Here is an 18,222-nt window from a genome sequence, read left to right on the forward strand (position 1 = left end):
CATAATTGGAAGCATGTATGTTTGTATGCATGTGTAATTGTTCTCGAAGTTTCCGTGAAGAAGTCGTGTACAGTATTATCATTTTCTGTTTACTTATTTAATTAGTCATGTGAAAGTGGAACGAATGTGAAATAGGTTACCCGCCCAGTGAAGGGACATGCAGTGAGTCAGTTGTTATCGAGTGAGCGGTGTGTACGCAGTGACCCAATAAACCAGAAGTGACAAGGAACTTGATATCTTCTTTATTGATCACCAACCAATTCAAAGTAACACTCAAAATTTGTATGTTTTCAGAAGGTCAATCAAACACATGGTCCTTTCTAGGCTGTTATTCCCAAAGTTAATGCACACTGTAGGTCTACACATGACTGGTTCTGGAGTACTTGCCCTCAGAAACAAAAGGCTTCGTCCCCTCTTGCAAGCAGTCACAGGCTCCAGACCCCTTAGTTCTGGAGAGGGTCAGCGTGGCTCCTCTGAGTGGTACTTACACAGCAGGACCTCCTGGCAGGCAGGCAGGCCCTGTCCCAATTGATTTCCCCCTTTTTTACAAGAAAGAACAGGTCTGTCTGGGGGTGGAGACCTCCTGACAGTATGATCAAAGAGGAGTCTGTGGGGCTGGAGGCTTTGTCATCACTGCCCTCTGTGTTCACCCATGACAAAAACATGACAAGTCCCAATAAACTCCCCATTCATAGGATATAAGGATATTTCAAATTATGCCGCCAAAAAGTTCTACTGATCTTCCAGCTTCCTCTTCTTGGTGCCAGATGGCTCTTCCTTCTTTTGTCATTAGTGCCCTCAGAGTTCACCCAAACAAAAATATGACAAGTCCCAATAAACTCCCCATTCATAAGATATAAGGATATTTCAAATTATGCCACCAAAAAGTTCTATTGATCTTCCAGCTTCCTCTTCTTGGTGCCAGATGGCTCTTCCTTCTTTTCCTGTTGCTGTACCTCCTGTGAAGCTGAACCATCTGGCAGATCTCGGATGCCTGAATGGGTAATCTGAAATGGGAAAAGAAACATAAGAGAAGGCATCATGTCGTCATCCTGCCAGTGCTTCCTTCTTGAATTTTACGGAAACTGGGCCTGGGACCTCTTTCCATCAAGTTCAACTGTATAACACCCACTTCCTCTCTCCCACACTGAGAGTTGACACTCGGTGACTGCTTCCTTCCTAATACAGCAAGTCAGTGACAAGGAGACTGGAGGAAGGAATGGAAGCACTGTCTGCCAGCCAGCCAGCCACTCATCAACTTATAAATCCTCTAAAGATATGGTTACTTGCCAACCGTCAAACCAATAATTGTTTTTTTTTGTTTTCTAACTGTAGTGTTCCCATTGCATATTTGCTTAGATGATCAGATGGTGACTTGCATGGGTGCACTGCACATGTACTTTTCAGAGTAGGCAAAGTTTGCACATGAGCAAATTTCTGCACACACACACACACACACACAGCAAAAAATTAGAGGGAACGTTGCACAGGACCTGCACGTTTCCAGTCAGTGAAACTTGAAACCATAATTATCATTGCTATTTGGAGGGGTAAACCAGGTCAAACTTTCAGGTCCTACTGTGGAACAACTGTGCTTTGCTGCATTGGCAGTAACCTGAGCAGTGTGATGGGGGACGGTGATGACCCTTTATCCATCCAAGAGGTGGTCAGACGAGGAGGATAATCAAATGGGTTTTGTGTACAATGTGGATGTGTACTTGGCCTTGGTCACCTGTCTCCTCATGAGGCTTTTGGTGTGTGTCGTTACCTGGCAATCCCCATTCATTCATTCATCCACTCAAAATTTACAGAGTAAACAAGAACATCCCTTGGGGCCGCCACATCATTTACACCTAGGTCTCTTAATCCACTTGTGTGGACAATTGGGCCCAGGACAGACCCGACCCACTTTGAGAACTGACCCCCCCGGGGGGACATAAAACACCACCAGTTTCTAAAGTGGGTTTATGTCCTCCTGAGCCCAAACATCTGCACAAGTGGCAGTTGGTGAGTGCTGGGTTAAAAGGCCTCTAGGCACACGCACGCACACACGCACCCATCTACAACTGCTCTACATTCACTATTTTGCACTCTTCCTTGTTCAACAGACATTCCTCCTGCGTCCACAGTCCATCCACCTCATTTTTGGTCTTCCTCTCACCTTCCCTCCAATCCTCTACCTCTACTTTCCACACTCTTTGGAGCTATCTCTACTCCTCCTCCTACTCTCTGCCTCAATTCTACACTTGTCACTCTATCCATCTTCCTGACACCTGCCATAAATCTCAAACAAGTTTAGGCTCTTCTTCTCTGCCTTCTTCCAATTTCAAGTATGTACTCCATACAGTGTTAGAGACAAAACCACTTTCTCATACAACCTTTTCTTTGCATTCATGCCCATATACCTATTTCTCTTAAGACTTTTCATTCATTCACCCCAAGACTTTTGTTTGCCTCCTCCTCCTTTGTTCACCTCCACTCCTCCATTCCTTGCCACATGTGACCCCAACTTCCCACTTCCTCCAGTTATTGAATACACTCGGAGTACCTGGAAGAAGGCAGTAGCATTGGGCCTATGCGGGGCCTTCAGGAGCTGTGCTGCCCGCCGCTTGTGGTGCCAGTGCAGCACAAGACGTACGGTGGGGCAATGTCCCCACGTCTCCCCCAGGGCTGGCACCAACTGTGGCATCCCTCCACCTTCGTCGTCAAATCTTGTCGTCATCTGATTTGTCAACACAACCTGTTGTGGCAAAGCAGTGTATGCATTTGCCCACAAAGGTGTTGGCAGGGAAACAAAAGAGGAAACTAGATTAGTAAATCAATCTGTTACCCAAAAATTGGCGGCCCACAATTCAAGAGATTTTGTGTTGTTGTCTGGGTTGGGAAAGAATGGGGCAGTGCAGGATGAGAGCTTCTGTGTGGTGACTGCATCCACAGGAACTTGACTCTGTGGCCAGTCCTCTTTTACACTGGTACTGTTTCAATGCTGGATGGTGGACCAAACTCAGTTATACTAATGAGGTGCTTATCTGTCATAGAACAGATTCTTTTGGAGAGGCTAAAGGGAGGAAATTGGAGTGAGGATTACAAATATTTAATCTGACCTCATAAAATGAAAAAGTTATATATATATATATATATATATATATATATATATATATATATATATATATATATATATATATATATATATATATAGATATATATAGAGAGAGAGAGAGAGAGAGAGAGAGAGAGAGAGAGAGAGAGAGAGAGAGAGAGAGAGAGAAGAAAGGACAAATGAGAGATTGGGTGGTGGGTGGGAGTAAAACAAAGATGGTCTATGAATTTATTTAATCTAATGACATGACCAACTTGGTCTTCTTTGGAGTTATCTAGATAACTCTATGAAGAAGACCAAGTTGGTTGTAATATTAGAGTAAATCAATTCCTAGATCATCTTTATTTCCACCACCCAATCTCTCATATACATACATATACCGGGGGCTTTTCCCCCCTTACAATGGAGGCAGCCAAAGCCAAAGGCATAAATCCACTCCCACCCATTTCATCCCCATATACTCCACTACCACTCACCACCCCTCCCTCTTTTCTTTGATCCTCTTGGATGATGGGTCATCCCTGCATCTTACCCACTACCCTGGGTCAGAGGCAATACAGCAAGATACAGCACATCCACAGCAAGGCCGCTTCATTTAATCAGTGACCCCCAATATTCTTCCATGTGTCCAAACTATCCCAATATTCTTTCATCAACCCTATCACCAAACTCCTTTGCCACCCCCACTCTCCTCCTCACCTCATCATTTCTTATTCTATCCAGTCTAGTAACTCCTACCATACTTCTCAGACATTTCATCTCAAACACATTTAACTCTTCCTCTCTAATGTTCCATGTTTCTGCCCCATACATTGCCGTCAACACTTTCACTCCTTCATGCAATGTTCTCTTAGCATCCATTCCTAGATGTCCATTTCTCATTATACTTTTTAATCCACCAAGGCATTTACTCTCTTCTCTCAATCTACATTCTACCTCCACTCCTCCCTTTCCTGCCACATTTGCACCCAAGTATCTAAAACTATCTACTTCCTCCAGTCACTCTCCCTTAATATTTCCAATTTGCTGCCACATTCTCACCTTGTTCATCTCATCGCCTTACTTTTACCCACATTTATCTTCAACTTCCTCCTTTCGCACACCTTCCCAAACTCCGTCACTAGCTTCCTTAATCCCTCCTCTGATCCTGCTACATATCATATGCAGATGACCGACTATAATAACCCAGCGTAGTAATATAAATTAGCAGTAAAGTACACCCATATCTATATGAATAAATTAGAACAATTACTATGCAGGTGACCAACTATAATAACACAGTACAGTAAATAAAATTTAGCAGCAAAGTACACCCTAATCTATATGAATAAATCAGCACAATTGTTAATCTATAGATAATAGAATGAAAGCCTAACCCAAGGAAACAAGACTTTGCTTTGTGCATCACTATATCACTGTGTTCTGCAATGCCTCATCTAAACACACCACTCATTCCAAGGAATGAGGTCACTGAGTCAAATAAATACATTCCAGACTTACGGCAAGATCGTGCTTAACGGCAAGCTGAACAAGGTCCTGCGTCATCCGGCAAAGGATACCCGTACGTGCCACTGGATCTGGAAAGTTGTACCGGAAATGGAAAGCCACCGAATCAATGATTATCAGCCGGACTTTGGTGTGCAGCTGCAGGAAACGTGGCAGGTGGTGGATGGTGGCAAGAACCTCAATACAACTGTGACACCTGCCAACAGGTCAAAGAATTTGTTAACATCCTCTTGCAAACCTGACCACCACTTCATTAAATGTTCATTATTATTAAAAAAAAAATTCATCATCCACGAGGGGAAAAAAAAAAAGGAGAGATAGTGAACAAACCTGACCACCACTTCATTAAATTATTATTTTTTTTTTTCCATCATCCAGGAGCAGCCAAAAAAAGAGGGAGGAAGCTGAGGGATAGTGAGTGGGAATGGAGTATATGGGGATGGAATAAGTGGGAGAGGATTTATGCCTTTGACCTTGACTAATTCCCTTGTAAGGGTGGTAAAAAGCTCTTGGTATATGCATGCATTTATATATTTTTTTATCTAATCAGTTATCACCCACAAAGCAAGTTGGCTAGGAACCTGTCCTTTCGTTTTGGCTACCTCCCTCCAGGGTAGCCTATACATCAGAGCTGGGCATGTTACCGTTGGATAGGTAGTGCGTTACTGTCGGATTGTTTGTCCGTTACTGAAAAACCTATATGTATACATATATACATTGGATATGCATATATATATATATATATAATATGCATCGACAGAAATGCACCTCTGCGCCCCAGAATTATTATTATTATTATTTTTTTTTTTTTCCCAGCTCTGCTGTACATCTCTCTCTGGGGCAGCCTCTTTACAGGGAAGGGTTCATCATCTTACCGGAAGTAATGGACTCTCTTCAAGATGTCCTCCGCGGTGAACTGGTCCGCGTCCTTGGCGAATACCTTCACATGTTCGGAGGCACTGCTGGCCATATCTGTGAAGAGAACACCAATCGTTGCCTTGAGAGCAAGGATCTCTGTTGGATTGCTCTTTGAGCCATATCTTTTAGAATGAGTCTATTTCTAGGTCACCTCAAAAAAAGTGCCAGCCCCCCAGGGTTGCACCTCCAGATGGAGGTGAGGGTACTGATGGGATTTGATAATGAGTGGTCAAGTGATGGTTCTTTCTAAAAAAATTCTGTCTGGCAAGACAAAACCCCCACACTTACACAGTATGTCACTACAAGTATAGCCATATCTTTGGTCTTATTCCAGCACCCTCTAACCCTATATATAGCCTGAAGGGATTTCTCCCCTGTCTTCTCCATTTCTGCATGAGGGGACGGAGAGGGGGTGGGGTCGCCAAATTAATGAAGCGGCCTAGCTGTGGATGTGCAATGTCTTGCGACACTACTTCTGACCTAGGGCAATGGACAAGATGCAGGGATGACCCGTCATCCAGGAGGAGCCAAGATAAGAGGGAGGGAGGGAAGAGGGCGGATGGGGATGGAGTATGTAGGGGATAGAATGGGTAGAATGGATTTTATGCCTTTGTTTTTTGGCTACCTCCCTTGTAAAGGAGAAAAAGCTACTGGTATCATTGTCAGTGGGCAAGATGTAGGGATGACCCATCATCCTGGAGGAGCCAAGATAAGAGGGACGGAGGGAGGAGGGTGGATGGGAGTGGAGTATGTAGGGGATGGAATGGGTGGGAGTGGTTTTTATGCCTTTGTTTTTTTTAGTATCCCCCTTATATGCGGGAAAAGGTCTTTGGTATAGGTATGTACGTATGTACTAATACTACGGCTGAATAAAAACAGACTGTAGAGAGGTTCCTCTCAGCATAATCTCACCCTCACCTTTCAGTCGCCCCACGGTGAAACTGCCCTCAGTGTCGATGTACACAGCCTCCCCATCGACCCCTCCAGCACTAACGGGGATCTGCACAGACACACACAGCTGCAAACTACATAAAAAATGCTAATCATAAGCAATGCTGGGCACATTACCGCTGGACAGGTAGTGGTTTACTGTCAATGCATTGCCATTAATGTGTTACAGACTTTAATTTCCTTTAGACTGATTCTAATGGGAAAAAAAAAATAATAATAATAATAATAAATTGGAGAAGTATTCACTTCTTATGAATAATCTCAATAGTACTTATACTATAATGTTAATATTCCCGATTCTAAAGCATAAAATAACCAGAGCTTTGACGAATGCCAGACAATCTTATTAGTCTTGTCACAAATCCCTGGACAGTGGAAAGGAGAAGTTGTAGATGTGGGGCTTATGAGAAACCTCATGCCTTGAGGAATGGGCGATGGGGGAAAGTTGCAGTGGTAGCCAAGGTCCAGGAGATTCGAGTCACCGACCGGGACCACGCTCGCTCCCCTGTGAGTGGCGTGTCTATATTTCAAACTTGAAAAAGGGATATAATAGAAAGAACCAACTCATGTTGTAAACCACAACCCTAGGCTAATCAAATAAACTTGAAGAAATTATTTCAATAGTATGAATTCCACAATGAGCACAATTTGAGAGCAAGTAATTTCACAACTTGAATGTAAGTAATGTGGTATTAAACATGAGCACATAACTCAAATGAAATGTGGCTCATTAAATTCCACAATGAGCACAATTTGAGAGCAAGTAATTTCACAACTTGAATGTAAGTAATGTGGCATTAAACAAGAGCACATAACTCAAATGAAATGTGGCTCATTGAATTCCTATAACTTGCTGGATCTACCTAGCTAGCCCTGCGCACTTGACTCCAAACTAAGATTTACAAAACTACCTCTGGGTTTCTGAGAGTTTCTCTATACATTCTGCACTCCTTGGTTTCGGCTCTAACAGATGATGGACTTTTAAACTTTCCACCTCATTCCTGACTCGTGTGATCATTAACTTTACATTACTCGAAAGAATTTCGTAATCAAAGTGACGTTCCTGATCTATGAGGAATGGATTTGTGCGGTGTTAACCCCTTCCATACGGTGACGCCTACGTAGGCGTCATGAGGAGCAAGTGGGTACGCAAGGATGCCGACAATGGCGTCTTGATTATATTTAATGTAGTTGTACCTGCATGACCCCCATACTCTGTAAACTGGCTTCATCATATTTTCTACGGTTATCAAAATTCACGGGTGAAAGAGAAAATGATTAATACAGCAGTGACTTTATATTTTATAATGTGAGTATTATGACGCAACATCTCACGTCTGGCAGCTAATGCTGCCCGCGGGATTTTGGCCTGGAGTGAAGGGGTTAAAACCTCCCACATCAGCAGTTGCTGATGTGTGATACACTTATAGTTTGTGGAATGGAGGTGTCATTTCTGCCTTCTTTGGTGAAACCTTAAAGCTGATGGGAGGTTTTAACACTGCATGAATCCATTCCTCATAGATCAGAAACGTCACTTTGATTATGAAATTGTTTTGAGTGATGTAAAGTTAATGATCACACGAGTCGGGAATGAGGTGGAAAGATTTGATAACCGTCCATGTGGTTGGAACACGTTTCTCATCCTAGTGCGTGGGATGTGCACTTCACCCTTTGAGGACTCTTACATAACTGCTGATACCCAACGTGGGATGCGGGCTCGACGTCGTACAATCATTGCTTCCGAAGGGTATGGAGTGTAATGTGTATGCAGGAGTTCAATCGTCTCTAATAGTCCCTTTGAGACAATCACTAGAGACAAGAGAGGATTATAAATCCTAACTAGCCTAATTCCTTAACCTATATGAGAAGTAGCAAGTCCGCAGGGATGGTGAGTTTGAATCGTTGATACAAATTTGCAAGGTAACGCTTGGTTGAAATACTAATCTTAAACATAATGATATTGTTATGACTACATGGCGAAACAATAAATTTGCGAGGTTGTTATATTTCAAGCTCAATCACTGAAACATTCATGATGTCTCTGGACCTCGAAATAGATGGGCACCGATAACAAAAGGGGCGGGAAAACTTCCTATGAATAGGTAACTCTTTAAACTCGTTAAGACTCCACAACTGATGGCCAAATTGGTGCAACAATCAATAAGGATAAAGGTGAGTAAAAAAACAAGAAGCAGCTGCTAAAGGCTTTCAGAATTCCGGTAATTCCACAGAGTAGATGAAACGACAACTGATAGGAGACGAAGAGACAAAATGTGAAACCTACTATATCGGCTAGGTCCTTGAACAAAAGTGTTTGGTAACTATGGTTTAAAAATAGTCGGAAAATTGGTCATAAATAGTCGGTGTGTCACAACCCCAAAGTTGTGACAAGTCTCAGGTTTGGGACTCGCGATCACTCAACGGGTTTCTGTCAGCTGAACAAAAGCACGACACTCACCACAGTTGTGTTTTGCCAATGCCAGGGCAGCCAGCCAACTCTGTCAGCGTCCGAAGAGAAACGCCTCCGCCCAGTACCTCATCCAGTGCTCGACTAAAGGTCACCACACTACTGACCTCTCGCTCAGCCTTCATTTTAACCATCAGGAAAAATACAAGAATATATATAAATATATACATATATACTGTATATATATATATATATATATATATATATATATATATATATATATATATAAATATATACATATATATACTGTATATATATATATATATATATATATATATATATATATATATATATGCAATAAAAGCACTAAGAACGTGTGTTCACAAATGCATGAGAAACCACCAGGAAAAATAAGCTAACGAAGGAGAGCGCTTTCATATAATTACATCTTCAGTGCTAATACAAAGAAGGAATTTATATTAGCACTGAAGATGTAATTATACAAAAGCACTCTGCTTCATTAGTTTATTTTTCCTGGTGGTTTCTCATGCTTATATATATATATATATATATATATATATATATATATATATGTATGTGTGTATACATAATAAAAAGACACGGTCTACAAATGCCCTTGATACAAATACAGTACCAACATACCATAAAACTTTTTCCCACTTTTAAGGAGGGCGGCCAAGTCATGGCTAAGTGCATGGATGACACTTTGATGCAGCCCAAAGGGTTTCTCCCTATCTTACTGCACTGCTTCTGACCAAGGCAGCAGGCTGGAGACAGGGATGACCATTTGTCCACGAGGAGCTAAGACGAGAGGGGGGAAAGGGTGGTATGTGGGAGTGGTATGGTTGGGAGCAGGTGTGTTGCCTTTGATTTGGCTACCTCCCTTATAAGGGGAAAAAGCTCTTGACACATATAAATAGACCAAGTCAAAATATACACTAAACCTAGACCCGCTCAAAAACCCAAACAATGTCCCATTACTTCGTTACTTATTGGCAACTATTGCCCACCCCTCGTCCACTCACAAAATTTACAGAGCTGACAAGAACACCGCTTTATGTTGTCATTTCATAATCCATTTACAAACTTACTCTCTTCCTTGTTCAAAAGACATTCCTCCTGCATTCAATGCCCACTTCATCCCATCCATCGACCTCATTCAAATCACATGAAGAATTGCCACCCCAGAACACCCACATGAAGAATCATAACCCTATGAGATCCCACCTGAAGAATTGTCACCCCATGAGATCCCACCTAAAGAATTGTCACCCCAGTGCATCGAATATCAACAGTGGAATAAAGATTAGGTTAGGTTGAATGAGGGTTATGATTATTGTCATCAACTTATACAACCAAAGAATAGTAAACCTAGGAAGGCCCACACGAAGAATTGCTGCAGCAAGGTCACACCTTCAAGAAATTGTTTTCTGTAGAAATGCGGGCACCATAATTAATTTCTGTATTAATAATTGTCACCCTGCTGAAACTAGTATTATGGAAATATAACATTATTAAAACTTTTATGTTCCACATATCAATATGTAAATGTCTATAAATATTAGCAGTACTGTATTATTCTGTAACATCAGAATTGTAATTTGTACACCAAATTATTCGCAGTGCTCCTAAATGTGCATTATACCCTTCTTGCATGAAGAATTGTTTCGCCGAGAAGACATCGGCTTAAACCAGCTATACTGTACTCGCATTTTATTTCAAATAAACAAGTGCCAAGAGAATTATAGTGTACTTAAGCCTATCCATTCTCTCACTGACAAATACCTTCACCAACTGTAGTAACATAACACTACATTGTCACCCTAGGAGGATAGCCCACGTGAACAATTGTCACCCTGTCAAAGTCTGGGGTGACAACGATTCTTCGTGTGATCCGCCGCCCCCTCAATCTTGGTCCTCCTTTCAAGCTCCATCCATCCACCCACTTCCACTTCCCGTTCTTCTTCTGGTCGTCTTTCCTCCTGACTCATTCTTTTCGTATGTCCCAAACCATCCCAGCTCCTCTCCACACACACCCACTCACTGCAGCAGCATTAATTACCTCCATATTCCTCACTCTCCATCCTCACAAACCCACGGTGCTTCTCAAACAGTTCTTCTTAAATGTCTTCAGATTCTTTCTTTTGAGCTTCCTCAAACTCCAAGTCTCTACATTTTCAAATTCCAAGTCTGCTACGGAGCTCTGATTGCTACCATGAACGCTGTGGAACCTGCATGGCTTTTCTCCTCAAACTAGGGAAAGGCTAATACTATCGGAGGCAGAGAGGGGGTGGAAGGGGGAGAGAAAGAGGGAGAGTGGGGGGGAGAGAGAGAGAGAGAGAGAGAGAGAGAGAGAGAGAGAGAGAGAGAGAGAGAGAGAGAGAGAGAGAGAGAGAGGGGTGGGGAGATAGAGAGGGAGGGAGAGAGAGATAGAGAAGGGGGGGAGTTCTTCATAGCTGTTTCTCCTACAATATATATCTTTTGGTTATGGAGGGAGAGTAGGGGAGAGAAAGAGAGGCAGGGAAAATAGAGAGGGAGGGAGAGAGACACATAGAGACAAAGAGAGAGAGAGAGAGAGAAGGGGGGATCTCAATAGCTGTTTGTCCTACAATATATACCTTTTTCTTCTTTTATGGCTCACCTGAACCATCTGCAGGACGGTAACTGGCTGTAAGTGACTCTGCTGGGAAGTGGCGGATGCAGCGGAAGTCGCTTCAACGAGACGTATCACCTCCGCACTCTCTCGTAAACTCAGCCCCGTAGCTGCGATAAAGAATTTTGATGTGGCAGTGTTCAGAACAATGAAAGAAGTGGACATCATTGACAAAGAAAGCCTCTTTGTGTGGGGCAGAAGAAAAACCACAGAACATGGAAAGAAATTGAAAAAACAAGGTGTTTCACAAGATATTTAAAAATACGGCTCTACATTTTTATTCTATTTCATTTTATTTATTTACTTTTTATTTTTACTTTCTTTATTTATTTATTTTTTTAATAAAGAAAATGAGGAGGTAAGGAGGAGAACAGGGGTGGAAAAGGAGCTGGGAGATAGGGTTGATGAAAGAATATTAGGATGGTTTGGACACATGGAAAGAATGAGTGAAGAAAGACTAGTAAAAGAGGTATGGAAGGCAGATGTGGAGGGAGTGAACATGAGGGGACGTCCTAGGATGAGGTGGATGGATGGGGTGAAGGGGCTTTGGGGAAGAGGGGAATGTCTGTTGAGGAAGGACGGGAGAGGACAGAAGACAGGGGTGAATGGAGAATGGTTGTATATGGATGATGTTGTGATTGCATGAGGTGGAATGGGCAGGGGGATGGGGGGTGAGGTAGTATGTGTGAGCAAAATTTGACGCAGCCCAAAGGGATTTCTCTCCGTCCTCTCCTTTTATGCAATGGGGAGACGGAGAGGGGGGGGGTCGCCGATTTAATGAAGCAGCCTTGCTGTGGATGCACTGTGTCTTGTGACACTGCTTCTGACTCAGGGCAGTGGACAAGGTGCAGGGATGTCCCGTCATCCAGGAGGTGCTCAGATAGGAGGGAGGGTGGAGGGGTGTGGAGTGTATTCAAGGATGGAATAGGTGGAAATGATTTTATGCCTTTCCCTTTTTGGCTACCTCCCTTGTAAGGGGGAAAAAGCCTTGGTATATGTATGTATGTCTTTATTATTATTATCTTATTTTATTTATTTATTTTTTATTTTATTTTTTTTTTTTTTGTCTGTGGGGCTGGTCCCCTCTCAGACCTCAATCTTGCCGGTGGTCCGGAACTGTTCCTACATGAACGCAGGAGACATGGTGTTCTCAGTATACCACTGCAGAGACATTACACAGAGGAAACTAAGGGCCCCGTCACGCCAAGCTTATGACCTGTTTCCAACCACCGGCGGACAGTTGCAGGAAGTCTTTGGAAGTCACTGGTAATCGGTAATAAGATAGATAAATAGATAGATCAATAGATAGGTAGCTATATTACAACACACACTGAATAGTCCTCAGTGCATAGATTTTCATCTTATCAACCACATTATCTTTTTCCATTTCAATTCCTTGCATAGGTTTTGTGTCACCGACCGATCGCTTGATGGTGGTCGGAAACAGGTCGTAAGACAGTAATGTCACCTCAGGTCCAAGGTGAGCAGCGGTCGGGTGTCGTTTCTCCTAATCTCCATGTCACGGCCAGCCAGGATTAGAACAGACGCTGAATCCCCACGCAGTTACCAGACCTGCGTTCTACCAACCAAGCTACGGCAGGCTCTCCATACAGATGCACCAATTTGTGGAACAATGTGGACCAAGAAACAATGCATGCCAGGTAACACGGGCAAAACCAAAACTAAGCTGGACCGACAGAAGTGCAAGGACGTACCCTCACGAGTATAGCCCTTCTCCTTGTGCAGCTTCTATTACTCAGCACATACAAAGGATTACAAAGGAGGAGCATGCCGACAGGACACCTTTTGGTCCATAACTAGGTCGGATGTGGAAAAAAAATTACTATAATGATAAATAAAAGAAAAATAAATAAAAGTTATAATATAAATAATAATGAATAAATAAATGCATAGGCATGGTTAAATAATACACAAACAGGTAAATAGTAAATAATGATAAATTAACAGATAACTAATAATAAGTGAAAATCAAGCAAATAATGATAATAAACAAACAAATAATAGCAAACATTATCCAGCTTGGTGAATCCAATGTGCACGTGAAGGGTTCTCATGTCAGAATGGCTGCGGCTGTTGGGAGTGAAGAAATGAGGCTGAAACCAATGCTTCATTAGCTTAATTATACTGACTCAGTCAGTGCCAGAAGTGCTGAAATCCACTACTGCAACCCTGATGTTTGCCACCATAGGGAGGTACTGGAGAGCCACGAAGGATTGACTACTTCAGCATGACTCAATTTCTCACGCGCAGCATCGGCTGTCATATGTACGATGCATCACACTACCTGCATTATGAAATATAAAGTCTCTGCTGCTGTATTACTTGTTCTCTATTACTCTGAGTAATAACAACCACAGAAAACGTGATCAAACCAGTTCACAGGATCCTGGGGTAACTCATGTACAACTACAAAAAATAAAAAATTAATACATAATCATCGAAACGCTGACACCAGCATCCTCATGTATCCTACCCGCTCAAACCTCATGACACCTACATAAGCATCATTGTACCCAAGCCGCCTCTCACATTCATGGTAGGTACACTATCCACACAAGTTTCATCTCGTGTAATATAGTTAGGTAAATGCAGTTAGGTAAATATATACTTTGCAATGAGAAGAAAATAAATACCTTGACTAAGTGCCACAGGTTGCATGCCCTGCAGGTCATCATTGTACACAAAGTCTGCATCCAGTAATTTCCGTACAACTGTTGCTGCAAGGCCAGTCCCACTCAGCAGAGTTCGACCAAGGGTAGGTGGGTCCATGCTTGTCGTTTGTTGATGCGCGCAAGAATTCTCTGTGGGAACAGAATGAGTATTTCAGCATACCTTAACGGACTGCCACTTCCCCTAGCTGTCCTGGCCATACATAAACACTTCCCTCCACCTACGTAAACAAATCATCTCTACCAATGCCTGGCCTTGTCTGAAGAACTACAGTGATGTACAGGGTGGTCCAAATGTCTTGTTACCCCTACCAATAGAGGTACAAGTATTACAGTAATACAAAATACATGACCTGGGTTCAGTTTATTTACTGTAAGAACAATAGAACAAAATAAGAACCCTGGAACAAAATGTTCCCATCGCAGTATTGTCATTTTCAGAGGAGCTGGTTTGCTGAATCTTTCGGTGAGGTCACGTCTCACAGCCCCCATTATGCTCTTGCCTGAATGCACACGCTCATACACTTACAAGCAGCCTGAATCCAGGACATGTATTTTGTATTACTGCAATACTTGTACCTCTATTGGCAAGGGCAACACAACATTAAGACCAGCCTATAATTGTTACAGCTGAATACACTGCAGAGTTCCTGACCTAGAGAGTGTCAGAATTGAAGGAATGCAGCAGAAAGGAGAGGTAATTGGAGTTAAATTAATCAGTATTCTATGAGAATAATACTGCATTAATCTGGTCTATAAGAGAATGGTTGTGTATGGATGATGCTGTGATGCATGAGGGGGAGTGGGGTGGGGGATGGGGGGTGAGGGAGTATGTGCGAGAAATGAATTGATGCAGCCTGAGGGGATTTCTCCCCCATCTCCTTTTCTGCATGAGGGGCAGTAACCGATTTAATGAAGCAGCCTTGCTGTGGATGTGCTGTGTCTTGCGACACTGCTTCTGACCCAGGGCAGTGGAGAAGATGCAGGGGTGACCCATCATCCAGGAGATGCTAAGATAAGAGGGAGGGAAGAGGGTGGAGGGGAGCGGAGTATGTAGGGGATGGAATGGGTGGGAGTGGTTTCTATGCCTTTGTCTTTTGGCTACCTCCCATGTAAGGGGGGGAAAAGCCTTTGGTATATGTATGTATGTATAAGAGTGTCAATGAAGTTATACCCCAAGTGGTACAGAGTTCAGCATTTTATATCTCACTTCTTAGAGATGAAAGAGTTGGCAAAGGAGGAGGAGGAGGAGGAGGAGGAGGAGGAGGAGGAGGAGGAGGAGGAGGAGGAGGAGGAGGAGGGGCTTTTTCCGTGACAACTGTTTAATTTGTGAGGAAATGGTAAAGTTCGTTGGCAGGACCCCCACAAACAGGTACCTGTTGTTAGTACTCAATGAACTTTCAATTTCAGATTGTTTTATGGGATTATCCACTCAAATTCATTTAACACAGTATTATGGCTCCTTTCCTATTCATGATAAACACAGTGTTAATTGGTTAGTGAGGGAAGATGCTATAGTTTTACATAAAGTAGTGGGCAGCTATTCATAGACAAGTATGGAAACCTGAGTGACAAGAAGAAGAGGAAGAAGACTAAGGGTACTTGTGGTTCTGTGCGAGGCGCAAACCAGGAATACGGAAGGCAAGCAAAGAAAAAAGAAAGAAAAAGAGTGGGCAGCTATTCATAGACAAGTATGGAAACTGGAGTGACAAGTTCTACAAAGTGCTAGAAGGAGAAAAAGACTAAGGGTATTTGTGGTTCTGTGAGAGGCACAAACCAGGAATACAGAAGGCAAGCAAAGGGAAAAAAAAAAAAGAGGGCCAAGGCTGAGACGCTAAAGTAGGCAAGCAAGTCAAGCGATGAAGTGAACACCATTCCAGATCAAATAATTGCACATAGATTGGATTATCTCTCAAAAAAGTGGATGTTTTGCAGGGAGCCATTAAAAGCATTCCTCATCTAGGTACTCACAATAAAACTTCCTGTACAGATAAAGTGAAGGAGAAGAATTTATTGATAATTAAAGTCATTAACAAGTTCAGCAAGATCAGTGACAAGAGGAGATAGCTGAAGCATTGAAGGATGTACCTATTGTTGACACCACGTTCTCCTAAGGTGGTAATGTTGATAATCTTATGAACGAAAACATCAGAGGTTCAAAACTATGGCCAAGGTGTCTTAAAAAAAAAAAAAAAAAAAAAAAAATTAGGCAAACTTGAGCCAAAAATCATGATGTGTAATGTTAAAACTGATGACGTATTGGAGTCAAAGATTGCGAAAAACTTATGCTTGTAATCTGTCTCTGATGTTAGGAATAAGCGTAAGTTTGTACTAAAAAGACAAGTGGCAGGGCGGACTGCCCACTATGTATCCAAGTGTGCAACTGATGTTTGAAAAGTGATTCACGATAACGAGGACAAAGTTGCATTTCATTAGGGAAGGTATGTCATGCGTGATGGATATCATGTTTCTACTGTCAAAGGTACAACTATATAGAGAATAACTGTAAGGATCATCACAGAGTTTGTAGTATCTGATCCAAAAATCATGAAATTAGTTGTTCTTCACCCTCTACTATGTGTATTAAGCATCTAAAACAAAAATGACCAGGTACTGAACATAAAAAAATCTCTACATGTTTTAAAGCTCTGGATGCTGAAATTCTGAGTTAAGCAGCAATAACTAATCATGGATATAATTAGTGCCGAGTCTTTAACTTGTGTTAATGTAAATATTCAGTTTATATGGAAATAAAACAATTGAGATTAGAGATTTACTCAAATTTTCTCTGAGATCTGTATTACATGTGTTTGGTTCTGCAAAGTACCATTTTTATGATTTTGGTAGACCTGAACAAGTCAAATTAAATTATTTTTTATATAAACTATAAAACTACAAGATGGTAGATGCTTGGAGGAGCCAAGAAACTACTGCTGTAACTACTATAAATAAAACTAATGCTAATCATAATGACAATAGTAATAACAAACAGGACAACAATTACATTTTTTATGTTTTAATATTCAGCAAGAGAATAAAATATACAAATTCCTGTTGGAATTTATATACCCCTACATTCACCTATCCTATCCTTTGCTAAGAAAATGCACTTCACAGAATTTGGTCTAAGTAGCATAAATTGTTTTATACATATTAATGCAGGGCCCAATACCGGAGGATTACTACAAAGAAGTTTTAAGTTTAGTTTACCCCCACTGTAAATATCATATTAACTGAATACAATACACTGACTTAATATACACAGATCGGAATTTTTTCCCTTCTTGCATTGAAATTTCTTGTGCAGACGGTCAATAGGAAACGTGTTCATCACTGCTTTATTGGAGAATGAAACCCAAAATACAAACCCCTAAACTTTTCTTCCCATTTACCAAACTAAAACAAATCAAACTACCCTCGAATAATGTTATGTTTTTGTAATCAATCACACGGCCATATCGAACTCTGAAATGAATGACATACTAGATTATCACGTTATGAAAGTGAAGTACTTCATAATCGTTGATTAAATACATTTCTTAATATAGCCATGGTAAACCATAACTGCCCTTACCCTCCCATGAACAGGGAAATAAGATACAAAAAATTATAACCGAACTAATTTCTAGTTCAGCTACTGAAAAGTCTGAACATTTTGCACCGTTCGTTACTGTCTAGCATCCATGTTCTACTCCTATGTTTCAGCTAGCTGTCATCAAATTATTTCATTTGACTGCGGGAAGCCTCCAGAATCATCAAGGATTAATCCTTTCTTGACTGATTCTTTAATATTTATATATGAGTCTTGTATGATGGTGTGCGCTGGTGGCGTAATGGAAAGCGAGATAGTCTTTTATTTGTGTGCTCGAAACCCGCATTTTTCTCCGATTCCCAGCAGTGAATGTTACCTATACCAATATTCCAAGCAAAGGCGACGGCTTCGGCCACAGCTAGGATGTATTGATGATGGCGGCAA

At 41.7% G+C, this 18,222-nt stretch overlaps 1 protein-coding gene across 3 annotated transcripts; it reads right to left on the minus strand.

Annotated features, from left to right (window-relative positions):
- Nucleotides 1–314: 314 nt before the first annotated feature.
- On the minus strand, nucleotides 315–17,676 carry LOC143031348 (DNA repair protein RAD51 homolog 3-like). 3 transcript variants are annotated; one of them, XM_076195054.1, is made up of 9 exons: nucleotides 17,662–17,676; nucleotides 14,211–14,378; nucleotides 11,545–11,666; nucleotides 8,934–9,061; nucleotides 6,443–6,549; nucleotides 5,482–5,578; nucleotides 4,601–4,802; nucleotides 2,549–2,740; nucleotides 315–1,007 (listed from the first exon to the last, which is right to left on the minus strand). In XM_076195054.1, the coding sequence occupies exons 2-9, from the start codon at nucleotides 14,344–14,346 to the stop codon at nucleotides 891–893; spliced, it is 1,101 nt and encodes a 366-aa protein (XP_076051169.1). In that variant the 5' UTR covers nucleotides 14,347–14,378; nucleotides 17,662–17,676; the 3' UTR covers nucleotides 315–890. The 3 variants fall into 3 exon arrangements, with proteins under 3 accessions (XP_076051169.1, XP_076051168.1, XP_076051167.1); XM_076195053.1 differs by lacking the exon at nucleotides 17,662–17,676 and adding an exon at nucleotides 17,615–17,659; XM_076195052.1 differs by lacking the exon at nucleotides 17,662–17,676 and adding an exon at nucleotides 17,499–17,602.
- Nucleotides 17,677–18,222: the final 546 nt, after the last annotated feature.

This window comes from Oratosquilla oratoria, chromosome 12 (genome assembly GCF_046742065.1).
Source record: "Oratosquilla oratoria isolate Oo_2021 chromosome 12, ASM4674206v1, whole genome shotgun sequence".
In the NCBI taxonomy this organism is placed as follows: Eukaryota; Metazoa; Arthropoda; class Malacostraca; order Stomatopoda; family Squillidae; genus Oratosquilla; species Oratosquilla oratoria.